This window comes from Passer domesticus, chromosome 4 (genome assembly GCF_036417665.1).
Source record: "Passer domesticus isolate bPasDom1 chromosome 4, bPasDom1.hap1, whole genome shotgun sequence".
In the NCBI taxonomy this organism is placed as follows: domain Eukaryota; kingdom Metazoa; phylum Chordata; class Aves; order Passeriformes; family Passeridae; genus Passer; species Passer domesticus.
The window spans coordinates 46,930,745-46,948,849 of record NC_087477.1 but is presented as its reverse complement, the minus strand read 5'-3'; the positions used below and the strand labels follow the sequence as shown (position 1 = coordinate 46,948,849).

Genomic DNA, 18,105 nt, shown 5'->3' with positions numbered 1-18,105 from the left:
AAGGACTGCTAGTAGGGTTGACAAACAAGTCCTTGAAGAGCTGACCATGGTATTTATGAGATATTGAAATTATAGTTATTTGTTTTCAAACATATAAGAGAACAAGAAACTACTTGGTTACTAAAACTCTACATACACACTGGTGTAATTTCCATCCCTAAGAAAGCCTAATGCCTAAACTAACTAGCTAGCTATAACACCATTACAGGCTGTTCAACTGCAACAACATCAAGTGAATTTACGTTTTGGACAATAACGACAATAAAAACCCCAACCAAACAAACGCTAGAGTTCAGGAAATCAATAATAAATACTCACTGAAATTTACTCATTCAATCATGACATCTCATAACTAAGATCAAACATTTTTTTCCTTAAACTAAGAATCTTCCAGTCAATTGGGGAAGGGAGGTGGGGGAGAGAAGGGGTGTTGACAATAATTTTTAAATCCTTGAAGAAGCACCTTGTTAATTAGCCCAGTTACCCATGTAAACATAATGTATAAGAATTTCTGTTCCAGAGAGGTGGGCAAAATCAACTTCATGCATTACTAATAAAAAAAGTAGAAGAAATCATGGTTTGATACTATCAGATATCCTGTGTTTAGCTACATTAGCAGTAAGAAACACAGGCAAAATGTCTGCAGCCTAACTACAATCCAACAGAAAAGTAAATCATAACTAGTTACTGACAATTCAATTTAATTTCATTCTGTAAATTAGCTGTGCCTCATGCTTTCCCTTGTGATGAGAGAAAGTCATGTTATCTCATGCTTCAATCTGTATGGCACCATTTGGGGGTGAATATACTCCTTACTTAAGAACAGCAATGAGCTCTTTAATGCAAATATTGCTAACTTGGAAAATACGTTGTATGTAACTTAGGAAAGTGACATATCAAACTGTCATAATGACTGCTCAGTCAAGTCAGTTTTATAATACATGGATGGAATGGATGGATAATAAAAACAAAGCCAATGGTGCAAAATTACTTCAAAGGCTCTTCTTTATATCAGCTGTGAACAATAGGAAGAATCTGTTAGGGCAATTTCCACATATACAGAATACAACAGGAACAGTAAGTTATTGTATTCTTCTCTTTGTATTCTTCCTTCTATTTATAAAGAGCAATAGATAAATAGAAACAAGCATACATGTGAAACAACATTCACATGTTGCTGGAAAAGATAACTAGTTCCTGCTCAAAAAATTATCCCCCCTGTGGTTCAAATGTCTTGATTATACTGAGCTGCCTACACTTGGTGAAAGTTGGATTCTGTTCCTCAAATAATGCCACAACATTAGTCCACTACTGTAAGACTTTTTGTGTTGGTATTTAAGGCACTGAGAATGGATTGTTTAGGTCTCTGTCTTTAGGCAAATGACTCCAAATCATGGTTAAGGAGGTTTTAGGAGAGACACAGAGTCTTATACTATGACCTGTGGCATATTTTTTTGTTTTTCAGTGGCAATGAGATAGTAGCAGGGAGAGTAGCGGCTGTAGCAGCAGCTTTTGAATTTGAACCAGTTTACAGGTTGTCATACTAAGGTTAAGTATTGCCAATTTTATGTTAACACCATATGTCAAAATGTAAACTGTCTCCACACTGAACTCACAATATAAGCAACTCCTTCAGCTGAAGCAGGAATCTCTTTAGCTACCAAGAAGAATATAAACTCATTCAGGACTCACATTCCCACAGACAGATCAAAGTACCTTGAGATGTAAACACCAGTGAGGTCATTTGTTTGCAAACCATTTTTACTGCAAATAAGGTTTAATCATCTAATTTCAGGAAGTGCCTTGAAAAAACTGTGGTCTGACAACAGTACAAAAATCCACCTCCTACTGAACTTGCCCTACACCTCAATAAAAAACAGACAAAACTGATGCAGTCCTCTTTTACCTCTCTTACAGCACTCAATTCTGAGAAAAATTATGGAGACCTCCAGGATGACAAGCAGCATCCCTTCAAGGCAGGACTTTGGTACAGACCATCCCAGCCTCCACATGCATGGCCATGTAATTATTTAGCACGTTAAAATACACGAGGCTCAAAGAATTGACAATTTCACAATACCTATTTGTTCTCTATAACACTGCCACTGAAAATCTGGCATTCATGCAAATAAAACAGCTACTGGGAATCATAACAGGCATAGTACACATATAATTACTATACATATACATGCATTTGGTTTACAGTACTACATCATCACAATTTCTATTATTTTCCTCACATGAGATACTAAAGGACAGGTCACATACATGCTTTCAAATTGTGTTGAGAAAAGCAAGATTGCTACACAGCATCAGTTTTACGATTATGGTGATTACCCAACACAGAACTATCCACAGCCTTCCAAATAAGATGATTCTAAAAAGACAAATTGCTATCAACTAAATATTTAAGGAACCTAAGAGTCTAGGTGACAGGACTTTCTGATTACTCATTTCAGTTAACATTCATTTGCTTAGTCCAATGTAGTACCAAGGAATGTCCCACATAAGTATATGAAGTTAGCATTGTTCCCCAACATCATCCAATTTCCACATGCTTTCAACAGAAGGCATATTCACCACTGTGTAAGAGCTTCAATGGTTTTCTAAACCTCAGTCAAGTACTTAAGTATGAGTGGTAATGTGAATAGCAGCACAGTGCAGCTTTATAGAATTGCTGCCCTGAGAGCCAAGGGACTGAGCAAGCCTAATGAAATAAGCAGACTTCTTCTGTTAACTTACTACCCTCTGAATGAGGGGAAAAGACTACAATTACTGTAGAAATTCCACATTTTTAGACATTTCTCTACATCATATATGTGCAACTTATGTTTCCATTTTCATTAGCTGAAAAAACAAGATAGACTATTTCTTAATCCTTAATTTTCTCCTCAATTCATGGTCTTGATTTTTTAAAATATCTGCAATTCTATATTTTATTACATAAACTGTAAAATGTTGATGTGCACTCTATTGTCCATGAAAACTTATGCAGATTGCATAAATTCACATCTCTGCTCATTTGTACTACAAGCTTACATTCTTCAACTATGCAGCTTTCAATTTATCTACATTATTTCCACAATCATTTGAATTACAGATACACTGTTGCCATTTTGCTAATGTTGCTAAGATACCAGGTTTATAAATTCTTCCAATCCCACAGACCTAAACCATACCATATTTTTAAATAGGGGGTCCTGATTTTGCTAAAGCACAGAGCTAGACCTGAGGCCTCAGCATTCACATCAAGCTCTGGAGAGCCTGCAGTGCTGAGAAGTGTGCAATCTTCCAGTTACTGGGATGGTCCTGCCCTTCCTCAGGAGGGGAGAAGCCTTCCCTTCTGTCCATATTGAATCCATCTGTACTTGGACTTAACAGAACAAAATACAGCTAAAGGATAAGAGTATTTAAATAATAGTACTAATAATAATAATAATAACAACAACAACAATAATAATAATACAAAAAAATCCCCAAATGTTTGATGCTAAGTAAGAATTACAAAATGGGCATGTGCAAGAATGCCCTTGTTTTGTCTTGTCAATGAGATTTGCTGTATTAAAAACACAGAAGAAAAAACACCTGACTTATTTGGACACCTAAGGAATGAGAAACACAGACGTTCACCTCCTGAATGGAAGTTTATGTGTAACATTTTTCTAAGTATGTTCTTACCACCCTAAAAAAGAAAACTGATATCAGATTCTGATCTACTACTAAGATATTTATTATTATTTGCTGTACAATAAAACATTTTCCATGTATGGAGACCCATAAATCACCATTCACTTAAATAATAGGGCTTATTACTATTGCTGCCTCTTACAGGGAGTCCAGAATTGGGGCAAGCAGGGAAGTCATTAGCAAAAATTTTAAGTTCCTTAAAAGAAAATACATTCATATTTATATACCAACCCACATTCTGTTACATCAGTGTTAGAACAAGATGGAAGCTGCTGGTGTGTGCAGTAATTAGCACTGATTTTGACAAGGCAAACAAAACAACCACCTCATCTGTTTGGACTCAATTTATGGATCTGATTTCACAACAAGGGCAAAACACTGGCTCTGAAACTATTTTACTGTTAACTCATTTCTCCTTTATGCTTGAAGTGATGGAAATTATTTATATGAACAATAACCAGAGTAGCTTCAGACTTTCAGTACAGGTTGTAAATATTATGATAGACAAGCAAGGCACTCACTTTATTGGAAGTGCCAGATACTTAGAACAAAGAATTATATACAGAAGCCAGCTGTTCACCTAATAATTTCCCAACTCTTAAGCACTGGACTTCAGCATGCTGTTGTTCTCCAAGTAATGTACCAGAAGAAATATGTAGATTGATGGTGTGCTGGCTTGTGATACCTGTATTGGTATACAAGTTAAACCACTGTATATTCAAGATATCTAATTAGACAGAAGGAATACAGGTGAGAAGGATGCTTATAATGATATGGCACAGACATTTAGTACAGTGCCAACATCCAACTGCTAAGTGCAGCAAAGGCAAAACATATGGAGGAAGACCCACTGCAGGGAACAAAAACAACTAAATACTAGTGGGAGAAGAAAAGAGGCAATGGCAGTAAAAAAGCAAAAAATACGGGAAGCAGAGTTTGATTTAAACAAAGTGAGAGGAAGTGACCAGAGTATACATTTAACCAAGTTGAGCATCTTCAACAGAAATTACTTTATTTCCCTCCTTCAGTTCACCTCTTTGACTATTGCTAAATGAATGGTAATACTTTCACTACCTGAACTGTTTTCTTAAACTACAAAAAAAAAAAAAAGCCAGTTCTTTCTTCTTTGTATTACTTCAGTGCTTTCATAATGTTCACTGTAGAAAGTTTTCTTTACAACTTTTTATCTAGTCAAAATTCAGCTCATATTGTGCTTTCTGTTGCTTCTAACAACACCCCTACTTTTTGGCTTTTGCCTCTGTTTTACAGAGGTGAAGCTGAATGAAGCAGAACAGATTTATCTCTAAAGGTAATGATTAAAACAGCCTGTTAATTTTTGCATCACAGAAATACTGGAGACATTGAGACTTCCAAAATCCCACTGCAGAGAAGAAAGACCAGGTAGCTGCAGAACAGCCATCCTTTTACTTGACAGCAAGTTTTACATTTGTCAGCAGCATGTTAATATCTGCCTTGTAGCAGAAGTCATCCCACACAATGTAATTGTTAGGCAAGCACACAGAAGAATATTCAACCCCTTTCAGGTTGAAAGCCTCTCTCTGAAGGACAGATTAGCTTAACAGAAAAGGATCCAATTTGGTCATATAAAACCAAAACAAAATAAAAACTAAGCAAAAACCCCCAGGACCCATAAAAATACAACCCAGAGAAACTTTTAAGCTGAAATGAACTTACCAATGGATGCATCACCATCCAAGAGATTGTCGTCTTCAGAGGTTTGAAAATCCATAATTACACCTGCTCCATCTAAGAGCTCCTCATCGCTGCTTGCACTAGTTATGCTGTTGTAACTGTTTCGATAGTAGCCTCTATGAAACAGCTGCTCAGACTCCATTTAGCTGCTTTATAACCTGTATGTATACACAAAAAAAAAAGTTATTTCCTATTTGAATATTCAAAAACCACTAAGAAATTTGTATCAAAATAAAACAAGAGTATTTCATGCTTTGGGGAACATTTTTTATGGTGACTATACTACAAGTTACAAAAAGGTAGCAGCAATACAGAACAAATATAACCAAACTGAAGAACAGAGAGCTAAAGCAGGATATCTTGCCTGTTATGAGTAGAGAGAGCAAAGAAAGTAATGAGCACTTGGGCAAAGCATATAGTGGAAAATCTAATTAAATACAGTGCAGGCAGGAAGTACATTGATAAAGGAGAACAGTGAACAAACAGCTACATTTACATTAACAGCAGAAAAAGCATGTAAGGCTGTGCAGGTTTCTGCAGTCTAGTACCACAGGCACTTTTCTGCTCTCCAACGTCAGACATCCTGCCTCTCTTTCAAGCTCTACAATTAAAAGGTCAAGCACAGAAGCGAGTCAGCTGAGAGAACCACTTCCAGTGCAGAGACATGTCTATGGAAAAGACAAAATAGGCCAGTAAAACCACAGATTTACAAGACATTTGCTGACAGCTGATCCAAGCAATCAGTAAATCTCCAGAATGTGCTCTGTTATCCCATAAAAACACTTTTCTGTATCTCAAAGGAAAAACAAAAAAGGCAGCTAAGGCTTGTTATTTCCCCAGAAGCGCGGTAGAGTGAAAACTTTAAAGTACTCTTCCAGATTACAAATTTGCTTCAAATAGTTCAAAATCAAAAACAACTAAAAAAACCCAACAACAAAAAACCCAGCAAACACAATCAACACAAAAAAACCACAATGACAAAAAAAAAAAAACAGAATGACTGATCTTAACAAAAGAGCTCTTTTTCAAACTAAGAATCCTGATTAATTAAAAAATCAGTGTAAAATTCAATTCTTCTGTTCAGTACTAGCTACTCAGCTAAAAGGCAGTCATCTGTACTCTCTCATACATCTTCCAACAGACCCTACAAGAGTACTGCACTTAGTGAGAATGCTATGCAGCCATGAAGCAAAAGGAGATGTAATTAAAATTATCAATACAAGCTTTACACATAGGAATATGTTCTACAGTAGGGAAAACGCAGTGACAGGAACCAAAGAGTAATTTGCTGAAAAATTCTGAAAATAATATAGAATTTTAAATGGTTTAACTGTTAAGAACTTTCAAAGGTAACTATTTGTTATGAAATAGACATTCTGTATATATATATAGAATCTTATTTTTAAGTATCCTTAGAGTATATTTAAGTATACTTATTTAAGTACTTTATGCATATTTCAAGAACAGACAAATAATATGACAGAGACACTTCCCACACCCATTCTTAAATTAAAATTTCAACATGTATCCATATATGTATGGGAGTCTATGCCAGAACACCTGCACAAAAAACAAAAGCAGAATTAAGCTTTTCTCACTAAATTCTAAACCTCCCATATTAAATTTAAAATCCTCCATATTTTTTAGTTATTAAATAAACCTGTCCTTCACAAAAAATAAAATAAACTCTGAAATTACAAGAATTTTACAATAGTTCTAAAACAAAGGCCCTATTTTAGCCACTCTTTCTCTTGGTCTCACCTGCTTGAAAGTTACATTTCCATTTTTACCACAGATTCAGCATATCTAGCTTTCATTTATTTATTCTGTCTGCAACATGAAAATATTTAAGCAGGATGAGAACATCACTCATCTTCCAAACTCAGGGTTTGGAAGATGGGTGAATGAGTTGTGAGGAATTTCTCACTGTATTTTTTAGACCACTAGCAGATTATTTCTTAGCAAAAAGGCACCAAAAAATCTTAACACTTCCAGTTAAGCTTCAATCACAAAAATTCTTAAGAATACTCAATTATTCAAAGTTTAAATTTAGGGAATGCTTATGCTAACCTTTACAGAAATACATAGGCAGATCATTCTTTGTAGCACTGAAAAAAACCCAACAAGATAATACTTGTAAACCACAGTCTTACCTGTAAAACTGCAACAAAACCTCACAGTGTTCATATTAATGTTCTACTGAATCTTAAAAATCTTAGTTAAAAACACTTAATATAACAACAGCCTGAGAACTTTCTTCATTTTTACGACAAATACCAGTAGAGAATATCATCACTATACATCTGATCTTCACAAAAGTAGAACCTAAAATAAATACTCATTAAAAAAAGAAAGAAAGAAAAAAAAAAAAAGAAAAGGAAGACAACAAGAAAAACAACTAAAACCTGAGAACCTAATTACTGGATGAATACTGAACTCATGCTTCTGGTCATATGATGACAAACATTAAGGGCATTGACTCTAGTTTGTATAAAGTATTCAAAACCACTGCATCTCCACTCCCTAAAATGTCATAACCAGAGAGCTTATTGTGACAGCTGAAGAATTACACCCACTGGCACAAAGATATCACCCTGCCTGATGGAAGGCTGCTTCTTTCACACCCAGTCACTAATGGGAATACTTTTTAATGACATTTCACATTTACCAAGTTACTAATGTGAACACTTTAATAGCATTCAACCAAACTGGCTGGATTAGCTGAAAACTCCAATTGAAACTTACTAAACAAACCACATTTACTGATACATTAGAAAAACCTCTTCTAGCAGAGTTTAAGGGTAGTCTCCCACACAGGTACAGTAACAAGCAGCTCTACGAGTGGTAAAGTCTTGGAGAGATTATCAGTCAACAGTCTAAAAAGGAGAGGGGAAAAAAAAAAACAAAGAAAAACTAACAACATAATCCCTTATCATGAACTTGAACTAAGTATGAAAGCAAGTATGACTCAAAAGCTTTAGCTTCACAGGCAGGTACCGATCCTTAGTCAAATCACAGCAAACAACTGTGTCTATAGCTGCTGCTTTGGAGCAAGCCTAAAACACATGAAAGATACAGTACTAATTTCTAAACCAATGGGTCATTACCTATAGCTGCAAATATTCAGTCCAGGAAAGAAAAGATGAAGAGTTCCCTTGACCAAAAAAAAAAAAAAATCTCTGGTGTCCCTTCTGTGATCGTATTCAGATGAGAAATAAAATTGCAACTCCTTAAGACAACTGAAAAGTAAAACCCATTCTCCTCTTTTGAAGGGCAGGAGCTTTGACTGCAGTTTCCAATGTAGACAATGCAACTTCTGTTTGTTGAGTCTTAGATAATTTTCTGTTTGCTGAAAAAACACTACAACAGTGCCTCTTTACAGTTTTTAAAGGCTTTTACTCCTTTTTAATGTGGACTTGTGTAGAAGTCATCTGAGGGTTACACAATGGAGCAAAGCTTTTACACATCACCAGAAATCTCATTAATCATACTACTTTTTTCCAACTTATCATAAAAGTGCACTGAGCAGTCCCTAACTATGTGCACAGATTCCTAAGATCAGGGTCACACCTGAGCTGAGAATCTTTCAGACAATTCCATTCAAGTTCAACATAGCTCAGGATTGTCAAACTGGAATGTGAAAAAGCACCCTATCCTCAAGTTTAACTCCAAGCATCTTCTCAGTAACAGCATCAACCACAGATTTTTAAAGTCTGAATTAAATTTTTTTTAGAGACGCACTAAAGCCCCTGAGATCAAGTTAAAAATCCTATAGAGTGCTCCAAAACAAAACACAGGAACAGAACCGCTACTTGTGAAATCTTGTGGGGACCCCTGGTGGTTCCTGGTCCTTACTCTGCCTACTAACAAATTTCCAGCTTCAAAGGAGTGAAGAAAATACCAGCTGAAGAGGAACATATCCCCTATACTCTGTCAGAAGTGACAAGCCTTTGGTCACCAGAAACAAAAAAGGATGGGCATTCCTCTTGGTCTGTGCAACTCTTGAATCCCAGAAGATAAAGGGCTAATGTGTATGTCTCAAATAGTGATTACTGGATGGCTGTGGAGCCAACCAGAGATTATTGGTAATAACAGACAATTGTTGGTACTAACATGATAAGGAACAAGATCGTCTGGAGAAGGGGCCATGCAGAGGCAGGGCAGCACTCCCCGGGACAAACATCCTTGGTTTAGTTCCAAAAGAGAAGCACAACACAGTACAGCACAAGCACAGGAACAAGGCCAAGGTGTGGGCACAGACTGTAGAGGGGGATCAAAACTATCCCAGCCCCCTGAAGCTCTCCAGCCCATTTCCAGAAAGGTCTGAAAGAATGGACTGCACACGATGGGTAATTTGCACAGAAAACAAGAAACTTGCCTTCCTGGTGAGGAAACCTAGCTATTAAAAAGTACCCCCGCAAGCCCAGGAGTGCCCCCAGGACATTTCATCAGCTGTACTGATGCTGGAAAACCAGACTAGTGATCTCTTTTTCTCTTTTCCCTTTCACCCTATCCCTTTATCCAAAACCCACTGCCATGCACTTATACAAACTAACGTAGCAACTTCCATGCCAAGTGTGTAAAGCACTAACAAAACTTTCTGATTGTTTGCAGACCCTCTGACTTTTGTTGTTCCTTTTGACTATGAGCATTTATGAATCTTGAGTGCTTCCTTCCCATTAAGAGAGAGACATCACAGTAGCAGAGTGATAGACTGACAGATGCAGTGTGCACAGCTATTTAAACTTCAAGGCCAGGAGTGCTGACAAGACTTGCTCTGCTTCTTGCTCTGGATCCTCTCAAGCAACAGTGTTGAGAGAAAGACTGATCTGTGATCAACACCTGGATCTTGCTCATGGCTGACATCCTTTGCTGGACTACACAGAAGCCACTTCATTTTTTTAAATACAGCTCTCCCAACCATTACGGTTGGCCATTCTGGTAATTTCCAAAGGAGGAAATAAATATATCATTTTTTTTTCAGAAAGACCTGTGAACCTCTGATGTTAATAAACAAGACTACTAATAGCCTGTTTCTGCTTTTTAATAAAAAAAGGAGATTTTTTTTAAAAAATCAAAAGGTAGTGAAGATGCACAAATTGCACCAAAGTATTTCCTAAATCAAGTGTGTTAGCAGGTCAGAATGCACAGCAAGTTACCCTCAATTGAATATTCTCCTCTCCAGCTGTAAAACCTAGTTGAAACATTGGCAAGGGCATTCCCAAAATTATGGGTATTTCATCAGGGTGTACAAATGGTAGACAAGTTTCTGGCAGGAAAGCCCAGAGAGAAATTCACTGTTCAACAGTGGTGTCAAGTTAAAAACAAGACTCATGGTGGGTATTTTATGAGGAAAAAAAGAAACTGGGTTCATGTGAGACTTTTATTATTGCAAAAAAAAAAAATCACCTATAGTTAGCTAAAAGGCTTTCAGCTAACAGACTGCAAAGGAGGTGAGTTATCTTAAATGTGTTATATAACCACAGAGATGAGGTCAGTTCACAGATCAAATTTATTAAAAATAATCCATCCTCTACCTATCCAAAGAAAAGAAACATTCTTTAAAATTTCTTTGGAATAAAAACTGAGATTTTTCTAACTGTGGTAATGACATAAATGCTTAGTGCATAGATTGTTAGCTCTTCTCAGGTACCTTAAAAGCTTCACTGCCCAAGTTAAAAGAATATTCACATCTCAGCACAAAACAGATGAAAACTGCTAAGTCGGTAAGATTAATAGTAACTTGAAGTTGTCTGCAAGACTAGAAGCAAAAAAAGTCAACAGTTAAAGGAATCTTCAGTTTTCTTTCCTAGATATACTCTGGAAATCTATAGATTCAGTTTTCAAAATTACAAAATGAATGTGTTTGGAAGCATATGGAGAACCGATTTTTTTTCACATTAAATTAAAAGCGGAAAACTCAGGGGAAAAAGCTGCAGTAGATCAAAAACTGCAGATAACACATCAAAATCCAAGAAATCTGGCAGAGAACACTAATTTGAAGATAAAAGTGGAAGGAACTCAAACACAAACTTATCTTTCAGGAAAACAAGTACTTGAATTTAAACTGGCAGGATGTCAAAATATTAAATCACCCCAGTAGCTCTATCTGGAATTTAAACAAAGTAATGAAGTGAAATGCCATTTTTACTATTTCATTTAGGAAACTTTTCTTCATTGTACTTATTGCAGTATGAACATGCAAAATACACATTTGAGTACTTAATCTCCTCTGAAATTTTTAGAGAAATTTATCAAAATATATCAAAAATAAGGAGAAAAAATAACGCAAAGTTTATTTTTATCAAAGGGTCTGTGGTCCAGGACTGAAGTTAATTCACTTTTTCATTTACTACTCCTCCTCAGCCCCACAAAGTAGAGCACAGTCTGATCCTGCAACCAGAAAGTTTAAGGAAAATGCTTCACAAACAAAACAGCTGAATGCCTAGAAAGTTCAAGAGGAAAACACCTGACTAGACTCTCTGCAAGTTATTAAAAGTAATTGCTGGTACCCACTATGAAGTTACAAATTCTTTTCTTTACATTCATTTCCAGGAATATACACTCAAGACTACCTACTACATAATACAAAGTAATCAGGGTACTCCAGATGTAAACAGATTCATGACCATTTTAACAGCTTTGTCTAGAATTCTTTCTATTATGCATGAAGCCTATGAATTACTTCATCAACTTCCTTCTCCAGTAATAAAAAATATCAGTTCATTAAGTATAATTGCTATCTCAACAATTTACATTTTTCAGTTTCTATGTTTCTAAAGCAGAGCACATTTCCCAGAAGAAAAAAAAAATTGTTTACAGCCCTCTTATCACAGTCAATTTAAATGAGTATTGTTCTGTCCAGACTTTATTCTCTCAGCTGACTTTTTATAAAGGCTTCCAAAATTCAAAAACAAGCTTCAAGTTAACTCCAAAAATTTGTAATTATCAACTTTCTACTGTTCTGAGCATCTTCAGTTTGCAAAGCATGGCATATAAACAAGCACAAAGTACTGTACTGCAGAGCCTCCTCGTCCACAAGCACAGGTGAAAAGCTGACCTGACACCTGAACAGCTTTAGCAAGTCAGACAACACAGAATCTGCACTTGAATGTTATGACATAAGGGAACAACTGAAACAAGGAGGGCAGAATTGGGAACTTGCTCACAGGCATTAAGCTGAAATCTTACTTTTGGGAAAATAAGCAGAGAGAGTACAAAAGCAGCTCCAGGTACATGATCACTGCCACTGCTGAGAACTTTTGGAGTTTATTGGGTTATTGCTGCTGTCAAGGTGCCAAAGCAAGGCATTTAGGAACGTGCAAAATAGCCTGAGAATTAGGAAATTAACCAAAATTGGCACTATCACTTCTGGCACAAATCTCTTCAGCAGCAGAGCTTCTATTCTACTTTTTTAATTTATGACCAAGTTAAAAATATCCCTACTGCCAAATTATTATAAGACTTTACCCTGAAACCTTGATCTGTACAGTTACACCTATTCACACACACATGAAGTCAGCTAAATAAGAGCAGGAAAAAACTATCTCAATGTTCCTAGAATGCCTTTTGGCAATCGTTGTAAACTTGGAATAGTTGTCCCAGCTTTAGTGCTTACACTCAAGGAATGCATCTCTGCTGTTCAAGGTTAGACACACACACAGAGACCCCAAAGCAAAGTGTGTGTGGGGGAAGCCAATTGTATATTCAGTGAACAGGAGAAGATAAATTACACAGCCAGACCCACCTGTTCATAGAGCAACCAGCACAGTGGGTTTTCACTCACAGGTTACTCAAACGTCAATTTGCTGCAAATGTTTGTGTGCCAGAGACCACAACAGGAAGTATAAACATGGTCATGAGAAAAACTATGACAATTTCATAAAACGAAGTGGTTCAGAGCAATGCAGTCACAAAGAGCAAAAGCCAACAGCTTCAAATGTCTTTCCTGGTCAAGAATTTAGATAGGCTTGCTCTTATTACAAAGGGAGAAGAGGTAGGAAGGGGGGGAATTTTACCCAGGATTACTTTAACTTGAAAGCATGCACCACAGAGAGAAGAGTGGAATAGTAAACCATTCAAAGAGGCCACTGTAAAAATCTGGGCAAAGAAAACCTTGGAATAGAACAAGTAAAATGTGTTTCTAGAAACATTACAATACACATTCTGTATGACATCTAACATTATCAGGCAAAAAATTTTTAGGACTGACATACCACATATCAATACTAAACAGAAGCAAACAAGAAACAAGCTCCGTTTTTCTGAACACCATGTAAATTGTTTTCACATGTGTTGCAGAGAGATGCAGAGTCACTGTGTTTCAAGCTACCTGTAGTTTTCCCAGAGCAGAACTCCTTCCCACTCTGAAAACTTTGCAGCAGGTTTACATCTGCTTGCCAGCCAAAGAGACAAGACATCAAATTTACAGTAGTTAGTGAAAGACTTATTTTAGCAAAAGTGATAGTGACAGCCAGTGAGTTCTCTTTTATTATTCTTCACAAAGGTATGTTTCCTGTAATGCACAAATATTTTTTAAAATTTTACATTACAGCATATTGACATTTCCTTAAATAGAGAAACAGTTTTGATGACTATCTGCTTTCAAATCTGTCATAACAACACATCCTTCATTCAAATAGCTGTATCTGCAAAGAAGTATCTCTGTTGCTAAGGGATACTGAAAATAAACCCCTTCACAGGTCCACCAAAAAGAAAAGCATCTAAAAGCAAAAAGAACACATTCACCTGACAATTTCTTCCACAAACACTGCACCAGAACCTTCAGAGGTCCCACAACTTCAAAAATGAGATTCAAGTCTTCACACCCAAATGACTACCATTTACCAGTATGTTGCCAAAAATACTTAAGCATCTATTCTGACATAGGTTAGATGCAGAAACATTTTAAATTTGGTTGTAAGGCCCTATTTTACCTAGTTTAGTACTTTAAAGTGTGACACAGCAAATTTACTACACTACACAGAACATAGTTCACTATCAGCACACAATTTTGAACAATCACATTCACAGCCCTTCATTTAAGTGCAAATTGATACACACTTGTTTTACAGCCATTTCCACAGTTTTGGCTAGGGCAGGGAATAATTTTGGACAAGCAGGGAAGATAGTATGAAAGAATGCACTCAATGTTCAGTTTTAACCTCCCTGACCTGCACGCCCATATAATTATGAGGTTCCAACAAGAGTCCATTGCCTCTCTCCCTTCTCTAAGAGCGGCCCTACTAGCCAAACCCGTGAGCCAACATGAAGCGAGCAACTCATGCAGAATAATCCTTCCAGCGCTGCTTATGCGGGGAGGAGACCCTGGACACGGCAGAGCCCCCCGCTTTCCCCATGCGCACAGGCATGCGGTGACAGGGTGCAAACACGTTGTGTTTACGCTGTGTAACACGCGGGGCACTTCCCCCTCATCCCGGCCTTTCGGGGGCGGCACACGGACGAGGTGAGGGATACCGAGGAGCCACCACGTCTGTCCCGTCCCTTCCCGGCCCCGGCGGGCGGAGCCGCCTGGCCGGCGGGGGCTGCCGCTGCCCTGCTGCCGCCGCCTCGGCCCCGCTCGCTCCCCTGCCGTGTCGCTGGGCCGCGGGGGACCCCGAGCCTGCCCTGCCCCTGCCCCTGCCCCTGCCCTGCCCTGCCCGTACCTGCGCGGGCGGTGCCGCCCGCTGATCCCCGGGGAGGCGCTGGCTCATCCTCCCTCCGAGCGCCAGCGGGACACGGGCGCAGCCCCCGGACCCGCGGCCGCTCCGCCGCCCGGCACCGCCCCCTCGGCCCGGGGAGGGCGGGGATTCGCACCGCGCAGAATCGGCGCCCGTCGGGCCCCCGGGGTCAGCATCGCCGTCACTGCTGATTCTGCTTCCCGCGGTCCGCCCGGCGCGGGTCCGGCCCTCGCTCCCGCCCTGCCGCCGAGGGGCGCGGCTTCCCGGAGGCCCGGGAGGGGCCCGTGCCGGGCTCCCTCGCTGCGAGGGCGGGTTGAGGGCCCAGGGGGAGGCAGGACCGTCCCGCGCTTCAGAACGGGGCGGAGGCGGTTTCCCAGGTAAAGGAGGCAGAGAGAAGCCGGGTGCATGGCGGCATCCTTCGGCTTCGGGCTAAACTGCGCCGCCGCTAAATTCCAGGCGCTGCGGAGGCCCCGAGAGCTTAAGGGTTTTACCTGCAGAGAAAACGCAGGTGTCGGGCTGAGCACGGAGCTCCTGGGAACTGCCAGCCGCAGTGCTGAGGCCAGTGTGGGCTCCACTTAACACACAGCTAATGCAAGTTCCACCAAAACGTGTCAAGTCAAGGGGTGGACTTTTTCTTTCCTAAGGAAAACGCCCGCTGGTCCGCCTATGTGCAAGGCTAACAAGCCCGCAGGGCGCCGTGCCCTGTGGCACTCGGGCCGAGAGAGCGCGTTGTGAATCACGGGGCTTTTTGCCCACAGGTGCCACTGAGGCGCGCTTTGGAGTCGGGACCGGCGGAGCCACAGGCGCAGCCCGACCCTCCCCGGTAAGCGCTGCGCTCAGCCCCGCCACGGCACGCTTTCCCCGAGGAGCCCCGCCCCGGGGCTGTCCGGGGGCAGACACGTACCGCCGGTGCCGGGCTGCACGGAGGCGTGGGTCGCGGGTCTCGGGAAACTCTTGTCGCTGTTCTGGGGGGGTTTCCCCCAAAAACGCTGGCACCCGCGCGCGCCCCGCCCGTCACGTGACCGCGGCCGCGCGTTACCAGGGTGAAGTGCCGCTAACGCGGGCAGGGCCGCGGCCCCGCCCCATTGCGGGCTCGCCCAATGGGAGCCGAGCTGCGGGGCGGGGCCGCCAATAGGGGCGGGTGGGGGCGGAGCCTGGCCGGGCGCGAGGCCAGGTTGGGCAGCCGTGGCCGCGGCGGGCAGGTATGGCGGGGTGGGCACCGGGCGGGCGCGGGCAAAGCTGAGGCGGGGCGGGACCGCCCTTCTGTGAGCCGGGCAGGTAGCGGGTGATCGCTTCCAGCCACCCTGGGGCTGCTTGTCCCGGCCGCGCCTCTCGCCCTGATGCTGGGCTTGCTTTGGCTGTGCGGGGGCGGCGGCCTGGCGGGGCCCGCTTGCGGAGCGCGGCCCGGCCCTGCCCGGCCCGGCCCGGCCCTGCCCTGCCCGGCCCTGCCCTGCCCTGCCCGGCCCTGCCCGGCCCTGCCCTGCCCTGCCCGGCCCGGCCCTGCCGCTCCCCGTACGCGCGGCCCTGGCCTGGCTGTGCTCGGGCTGCCTCGGGGTGTGAGTTGCGCCGCTCTCCTGCATGTCCGATGCACTGACTTGCTGCCCTGGGCTCGAAAAGACAACGCCCTGTCAGCGCTGATGTCCCTCCTCTGGACGCATGTTTTTCCCTTGCCACATGTAAAAATAAGCTCTCTAACTCATGGAGGATTATATATCCGCTTTGACTGAACTGTAGCTTCTCGCCCAAAGGCTGGGTACTGCCCATTTGTATCTGCACGGAGCAGCACGCAGAAGTAGCCCTAAGCTGTGCCTAATGCAGCTGTTTCAGCTGTAGAACAGCTCTAGTTGTTTCATGAAGTAGGGTAGGAAGAGAACTTCAGTAGAGTCATGCAAAGTTCAAATTGTATCCCACCTGCTGTGCTTTTACTGTTGCCTAAAAAAGAATATTGAAGTTAGTACCAAGACCTTCTTATGTTTAGAAGTGCAACTTTATATATCTTTATGTACTGTAAGAAAAAAAAAAAACAACCTTACCAAGATACTGCAGGCCTATAATTTAACTTCTGACTTTGCTGATAGTTATGCTTTGTAGGCTTTGCATCTCTTCTTTTGCAGAACAGGTTACTTTAGATCTCTCTTGTTTTGTCTTGCTATGCTAATCGGGCTTATTCATTTTAGTCTGCTTTCATGGTATAGGTCCTATTAAGCAGCATCTGTGTCTGTTACATGGTAATTCTGTAAAAAAAAATAAATCTGAAATTGAGGCGAGACCCTGATTGTGAGACCTGTGATGTGTGTGAAGTTTGGATCTAAGCTACTAGGATCTCCTGTTGGAAGGAAGCTGGGTACAGCAAAGCAGGAATGCTATTAGTTCTTGCAAGTGAGGATTAAGTGAAGAAAATCTTAGGACGCTTTTGTCTTTTTCAGCTTATAGAAACTTCCTCGGGGTATGGAAGCTCTTTTTGCTTTAAAAAAATATAATATTTTAGTCTACTGTGAATTTTCTCTGGCATTTGTCACTTTGGTCTTTATTTTGCCCTTTCACCATGCTGTTCTGACACATCTGTATATTGCCATAGCTTCTGCTTGCAGCTCCCTAGTGTCCTGTTTTTACCCAAGTAATTTTTAATATAGAACCTTAAACACCCTAAAAATTCACCTGGGTACTCTTTTTAATCTGAAAAGGTAGTCTAAATGGTCAGATAGTACATAGTGAAAAATAGTGATTTGTGCCATGTTGTGATTATTGGTTTTATATGCAATGCAAAAAGAGTCTTTCAGTCAGGCTTAAGGCCACACCTCTCTGTACTGAATAATGATTTGAAATGTGATGGGGATCTGTTGAATTGAGGCCATTTTTGGCTTTATTACAGTGAAAGAAAAGCTGGATTCAGTGCTTCATAGGAAAGGATGCATAGGAATTTCCCTCACCTCCTTTGTGTTTCTTCCAAGTAAAGTTGAATGAAACATTTTTAAGCAGGTGCTAGAGCTCTATGATGTTTGTGTGGCAGCTGAATCAGAAGCCT

At 40.8% G+C, this 18,105-nt stretch overlaps 2 protein-coding genes across 16 annotated transcripts in view; one reads left to right on the top strand and one right to left on the bottom strand.

Moving 5' to 3' along the window:
• CLCN3 (chloride voltage-gated channel 3) overlaps positions 1 to 16,080 on the bottom strand; it is a 59,652-nt gene extending 43,572 nt beyond the window's left edge. The window contains exons 1-3 of one of the 4 annotated variants that reach the window (XM_064417683.1): positions 15,066 to 15,194; positions 13,733 to 13,792; positions 5,383 to 5,558 (exon numbers count right to left, since the gene is read on the bottom strand). In XM_064417683.1, the coding sequence (XP_064273753.1) occupies positions 5,383 to 5,542 (160 nt within the window). In that variant the 5' untranslated portion in view covers positions 5,543 to 5,558; positions 13,733 to 13,792; positions 15,066 to 15,194. Of the gene's footprint in view, positions 1 to 5,382; positions 5,559 to 13,732; positions 13,793 to 15,065; positions 15,204 to 15,984 lie in introns of those variants that run through there. The other 3 variants (XM_064417684.1, XM_064417682.1, XM_064417686.1) reach the window with 3 other exon arrangements.
• Positions 15,312 to 18,105, top strand: part of NEK1 (NIMA related kinase 1) — a 42,546-nt gene continuing 39,752 nt past the window's right edge. For 9 of the 12 annotated variants that reach the window (XM_064417674.1, XM_064417677.1, XM_064417675.1 and 6 more), the window contains exon 1: positions 16,226 to 16,282. The gene's annotated coding sequence lies outside the window, so the exon portion shown is untranslated. Of the gene's footprint in view, positions 15,458 to 15,838; positions 15,904 to 16,225; positions 16,283 to 16,880; positions 17,031 to 18,105 lie in introns of those variants that run through there. The other 3 variants (XM_064417665.1, XM_064417666.1, XM_064417667.1) reach the window with 3 other exon arrangements.